Genomic DNA, 6,699 nt, shown 5'->3' with positions numbered 1-6,699 from the left:
ATGAAGAACCAATCAATGGAAATAGTGTTTATATTGCTGGGACTGACAGATGACCCTCCGCTACAAATTCTGATTTTCCTATTTCTGTTTTTCAATTACATCTTGTGCCTGATGGGGAACTTAGTGATCATCCTCCTCACCCTGCTCGATCCCCACCTCAAGACTCCAATGTACTTCTTCCTCCGGAATTTCTCCTTCCTAGTGTGCATCCCTAGTTCCTGACGAGCATTCTCTCAGGAGATAAAATGATTTTGTACAGTGGTTGTGCAGCTCAATTATTCTTCTTTTTTCTACTAGGGGTCATAGAATTCTACTTCCTGGCAGCCATGTCCTATGACCGCTATGTCGCCATCTGCAGACCCCTGCATTACCCCATCATCATGAACAGCAAAGTGTGTCACCTGCTGGTCATCAGCTCCTGGGTGACTGGGTTCTTAGTCGTTTCCCCCGCTTTGCTGTTGGCACTCAAACTGGATTTCTGTGCTTCCAAAACCATAGACCACTTCCTATGTGACACCTCTGTCCTGCAGCTGTCTTGCACAGACACACATTTAATAGAGTTAATGGCTTTTGCCTTAGCTGTGATGACCCTCATCATCACCTTGATCTTAGTGATCCTCTCCTACACACTCATCATCAAAACCATCCTAAAGTTTCCGTCAGCTCAACAAAGGAGAAAAGCCTTTTCCACCTGCTCCTCGCACATGGTTGTTGTCTCCATCACTTATGGCAGCTGTATCTTCATGTACATGAAAACATCAGCCAAGGAGAGAGTGACTTTAAACAAAGGTGTGGCTGTGCTCAACACTTCTGTGGCCCCTTTGCTAAACCCATTCATTTACACCCTAAGGAACCAGCAGGTGAAGGATGCTTTCAAACAGGTCCTTTGCAGATTGTGTTCTAAAACCCATGAGACAAGATTTAGACATAAACTACTCTCACCTCTACTAGCTGTGGTGTAAGCCAATTCATTTATTGAGTGTTTTTTTTTTTACCACTTGTTTCCAAAACTACTGAATGTTTTTGCATTTTTCTTTTAGCTCATCTTCTAACTGAAAGAGATCAAAGAGCATCAAGTGGGTAGAGGGGAGGATAAAGAGGGAATGGGGAGAGTATATAGTATAGGAGGCCCATCTGTATTTGTGTTGCTTTCTTTGGTTATTAAAGAAACTGCCTTGGCCTAGTTGATAGGGTGGAACTCAGGTAGGCAGGGAAAACAGAACCAAATTCAGGGAGGAAGAAGAGCTCCTGCCTGAGATGGACACTGGTTAGACTCATGCTGGTAAGCCACAGTCAAGTGGCAATACACATTAATGGAGGTGGGTTAAACAAATATGTGAGAGTTAGCCAATAGGAGGATAAAGCTAAGGGCCAGGCAGTAATTTAACTAATTCAATTTCTGTGTGGTTATTTCAGGTATAAGCTAGCTGGGTGGCCGGGATGACAAGCAGCCCTCTGGCCTGGATGTAAACCAGTCTGGGAGAAACTGGACACAGCCAGCTCCTCCTTACTACAAGAATATAGGGAGAGTGTGGTGGTTTGAAAAAGAATGGCCCCCATAGTCAACAAGGCTATACCTCCTAATAGTGCCACTCCCTGGTGACCAAGCATTCAAATCTATGAGCTTATGGGGGTCATTCTAATTCAAACCACTGCAAGGAGTCTCATCCACATTACCATTTTTATAGTGACCTGCTGAATTAAGTATGTGATGTGTCCTTGGATACTGCCATGCTCAGAAATCTTGAAGGATATATGGTGTGGTATGCTTCTTTTAATTTACTAATTCTGCAATGTGGAACACATCCATCTACCAGATTTTATTCCTTTGAGTACCCTTAGGGTTACTCCGTGCAGGCAATGGTGTTTGGTTATAGAAAGAGCAAGTAGGACATCTCTTTATAATCTCCTTAGCTTGTTGCCATGTAATAGAAAACTCTTGCTTTAAACCTTTTCTATTGACATGATTTTTTTTAATAAAATTTAGAGGCTTGAAACACGTTTCTAATCAGTAATTGATCAACTTCTGCATTACCTTGTGTTAGAGGACCTGGCAGACCCATATGGGATCGGATGTGTGTTATGTGCATAGGACAAAGTTTATTCCTGACTATAACTTGCACCTGGATAAATAATAAAGTTAATTTGTATCATCTGGTATAAATTCAGCAGTTTCAATATGCATATTGTGAATCAGTAACTATATTGAGAGATTCTTTAAAATCCTTTAGTACCATAAGAATAACATATAATTCTGCTTTATAGACAGAATTATAAGGGCTTTGTTCCACCTTACTTAATAATTCTGATTTGTAACCTGCCTTCCCTGATTTATTTACATCATTATAAAGTGAATGGGCTCCAGTTATTGGTACATCAAGTATAATTTGGGAAAGAATACAAGAAGTTCTCTTTATAAGGTTAAGTCTATTCTTTTGGAATAATTGCTAATTAATTTCTCCCCCAAAATAAAAATTAGCACAAGCCCTTTGCCATGGTTCATTGTCTTCCCATAATTTTTTTTATTTCCTCAGCAGTAAAAGGCACTATAATCTCTGCTGGGTCTTTACCTGCTAATTGATGAGGTCTCAATTTACCTTTTATAATTAATTCAGAGACCTTTTCCACATAAGTTTTTAATTTTTTACTTGGTTTATGTGGTTTAAAAAAGACCCATTCTAAGATAATAACTTCCCTCTGCATTAAAATTCCTGTAGGAGAAATTCTGGAAGGCAATATGACTAGAATACAATTAAGATTTGGATTCACCCTATCCACATGTGAGTCCTGAAATGTCTCCTCAACAATCATCATTTCCTTTTCCACTTCAGCTATTAATTCTCTAGGACTATTCAAGTCTTTATCACCATCTAAGGTTTTGTTTAAATGAATTATTAGATCAGGTGTTATTTCAACAGCTGGTTGTAGACTGGAAATGTCTCCAAATAATCTGTGAATGTCATTAAGATCCCACAACTGGTCTCTCCTAATTTGTGCCTTTTGTGTTCTAATTTTCTGTAAGGCTATTCTGTAACCTAGGTAATTAACAGAATCTCTTCTTTGAATCTTTTCAGGAGTAATTTGTAATCCCCATTTAGGCAAGACTTTCTTTACTTCTTGAAACATCCTTTCTAAAGTATCTGTATTTGAATCAGATAACAAAATGTCATTGATGCAATGGTAGATTATAGACTTAGGAAATTGCTTACGTATTATTTCCAATGGCTGGCTGACAAAGAATTGGCACAGGGTAGGGCTATTGAGCATTCCCTCTGGGGGAACACTCCATTGATATCTCCTAGTACACTGAGAATTATTATAAGTAGGCACCGTGAAGACAAACTTTTCTCTATCCTTTTCTTGAACAAACAAGCAAGAGAACAGGTGCATGATTTAGAGTTGCTTTTTACATTATCAGAAAACACACCCATGTAGGCTGGTATCTTAAAGGTTACTGGCTGAAGGGGAATTTTCCCATAGCAAAATTGTGCTGGTGATTAATTGGAATCTGATAGAATAGACACATACACAGGGCTGAGAACAGATGTTGTGCGTGGGCATGTTGATGCTGTTATGTTTTCTTGGCTTCTTTATTTCAGAAAGCCAGAAATTTTCAAAAAGAAAGACATGAAAGATGTCACAAGGATATGCAGTAAGGATGACTGTAAATAATAGTCTGCTTGGCAAATACAGATTTGGAAATATTTTCTTGAGACAAACAGAAAATAAAAAGTGAAAATGTTGTAGATGACCTATAGAAAAGAAAGAAAGGATAGAGATATAAAATTACTATCAGACACTATTAAGCAAAACAGAGACAACTCTGACAGTCTACAATAGACAAAAGAGTTACCAGCTGCAACACTCACGAATTGGTCCCTGCTTCTTGCCTAGGCAGCAGAACAGAGCTACCTGGTAGTCTGAGTTGAGGGTGACGCAGCTCTGATGTTATGAGCAAAGGAGAGCTATTTCCATTGCTTATTGTCCATGTGGTATCATGGGCTGAGGAGAGATGTCCTCCTCCCTACCTCTCATCAAAAGACAAGTGGAGGAGCTGGCCCTGGGGTCATAAGAGTAGGAGGGCGCCTTAAACCCAGCACTTTGGAGTCAGAAGCAGGCGGATATCTGTGAGTTAAGCCCAGTAAGGTCTATAGAGTGAGTTCTAAGACAGCCAAGGCTACACAGAGAAACCCTGTCTATCTCAAAATAACTAACTAAATAACTACATGAATAAATAAATAAATACAACCAAAAAAGCAAAAAAAAAAAAAAAAGAAACAAAACAGGAGTGCTGCTCTCCCTAAGCTTACTCCTTACAAGCTGTAGCACCTGGGAGAATGGCTCTTGTAAGTCATCTGGGCAACACAACAGAGCTGGCCCTAATAGTGTAAGCATGGGAGAGCCAACCATGAGAGCCCAAAAGCAGGAGAACTCACCACCACCCCTGGCTCACTGTGGTAAGAGGTGAATTAGTCAGGCTAATGCTGGAGAACTCACCCTGGTGGCAAGGAATGGAGTAATCTGGTGAGCAGATCAACCCTACAGTCACCCAGGCCCAGACTCAAAGTTAGGACTTGGCAGCCCTAACAACCAATGCATCGATTATCTGCTAGGGTAGCCTAAGGGACCTGACCCAAAGACCCAAAATTGCAGCATTGTTACAACACAGAGCAACAAGAAGAATCCTAGTGAGGGCCCAGCAGTAATAGTGTAGTAGAAACCAGAGACCTCAAACCAAACCAATGGCTCTTTGAAACAAACACTTGCAAGTAAAGCTTTATGGACAAAGTGGTTTACTGCATGAATTATTGTGCCACACTGCAGCTTCCATGACAAGATTTTAGAAATTTCCCCGCCCCCCCCTTTTTTAAGTTTTGTTTTATTTTGAGGGGATGTGTGCAGGAACAGAGGGTCAAGAGGAAGGGATGGGGAAATAAATGATATCAAGATACATGATATATGACACATAGAATACAATATAAGAAGGAATTTGTTTCCAAAAATACATTTTAATAAACTACAGCAGAAGAAACTGTTCCTAGAGATTTATAGATTACAATAAGTTATTATTAAAACAATTCTTAAATAATATATTGTTTAAGTATATATTTCCTAGAAATCATATACATATGATATTTCCACAAAAAAATTCATTGTGGAATATGAAAAAAATTATTCATAGCATTAAATTCAAAGAATGCAGTGATTCCAGCAACATATAGAGAAAATATGAAACAGATATCACCACTAAAAACATAAAAATCTAAAAAAAGTAACCTTCAGTAACTACCACAATACAAAAGCCAGAGAGATATGTCAAAACAGCTGATATGGCCTATAATTTTCAGTCATCTTACTGGCCACTTAGGTCAAGCCAAAGTCACTGTTTTGAAGTAGCTGAGGTACATTTTTTAATGACATCCTTCAGGGCTTCTTTGACTTGTTTGTTTCTTAAGGTATATATGAAAGGATTTAGTACTGGGGCAAGTGAAATAGTGAGTATGGCAACCCCCTTGTTTAAAGCTACTCTCTCTTCCGCAGAAGGTTTGATATACATAAAAATGCAGCTGCCATAAGAGATGGAGACAACAATCATGTGGGAGGAACAGGTAGAGAAGGCCTTCTTCTTCTGCTGGGCAGAGGGGAACCTCAGAATTGTACTTATGATTTTCCCATAAGAGAACATTACTAGTGCCAAGGTAATAAGGAGAATAATGATAGCAAAAATGAAATTGATCAGTTGCATGAACCTTGTATCACTGCAGGAAAGTTTCAAGATGGGAGAGTAGTCACAGACAAAGTGTTCAATAATAGTATCACAGAATTCTAAATCCAGACTTACGATGACTCCAGGGCAGATCGCCAACAAAGCAATTAAACAGCAAGTGCCAAACAGCAAAGAACAGACTCTGGTGCTCATGATGGTTGTATAATGAAGGGGTTTACAAATGGCCACATAGCGGTCATAGGACATGACAGCCAGCAAGAAAAACTGTGCTATTCCGAAGACAAAGGCAGCAAATAATTGTGTGAGGCAAGCCTTGATGGAAATAGTTTTATCCGTGGTGACTATGCTGACCAGGTATCTAGGGATGCAGGTAGATGTCAGTGAGATTTCTAAGAAGGAAAACTTCTGAAGGAAGAAATACATGGGTGTTTTAAGGTGGGAATCCAGCAAGGTCAGAAGGATGATGATAAGATTTCCAGCGATGCTGAGCAGGTACATTATCAATAGGAAAAGGAAGGCTACAATTTGCCACTTCGGGTCGTCTGTCAATCCTAGAAGGACGAATGTTGTCACAAATGTATGATTTTTCATGTCTAAGTGTCTTCTAAATGCTTCCAGCCTGGAGAAAAGTAATAAATGTGAATTGATCTCATCTGAAAAGATTTAAAGGTGATACGAAGAATCCAGCAAGGCAATGAGAAGGCAGTTTCCCATCTTCTATTTCTCCACATTTATTCATTGGTTAGAACTACAAGCATAACAACTTACCCAGTCCCACTTCCCAGATACTCATTTCTGATTCTTTTTAGTTATTTTTTGTACTTGGAAAAAATTCTATATTATTTTTGTGGTATGTGCACATTTCTTGTTTCCCCCTCCCCACATTTTGAAAATACAACTCCCACTCCTACTGATTCCCAAGTGATATTTTAGACTAGTTTGAGTAAAAGACATTTTATTGAAATATCCTT

General features: G+C 39.1%; 1 protein-coding gene and 1 pseudogene across 1 annotated transcript; one reads left to right on the top strand and one right to left on the bottom strand.

The window, feature by feature from the left end:
- LOC142839033 (olfactory receptor 6C6-like) lies at positions 1-962 on the top strand (annotated as a pseudogene).
- Positions 963-5,380: 4,418 nt separating this feature from the next.
- LOC142839031 (olfactory receptor 6C75-like) lies at positions 5,381-6,319 on the bottom strand. The gene has a single exon (XM_075954884.1). The coding sequence runs from the start codon at positions 6,317-6,319 to the stop codon at positions 5,381-5,383; it is 939 nt and encodes a 312-aa protein (XP_075810999.1).
- Between the last annotated feature and the right edge of the window lie 380 nt (positions 6,320-6,699).

This window comes from Microtus pennsylvanicus, chromosome 20 (assembly GCF_037038515.1).
Source record: "Microtus pennsylvanicus isolate mMicPen1 chromosome 20, mMicPen1.hap1, whole genome shotgun sequence".
Classification (NCBI taxonomy): Eukaryota; Metazoa; Chordata; class Mammalia; order Rodentia; family Cricetidae; genus Microtus; species Microtus pennsylvanicus.
Note: the sequence above shows the minus strand (reverse complement) of the source record. Positions and strands in the feature narration are given on the sequence as shown.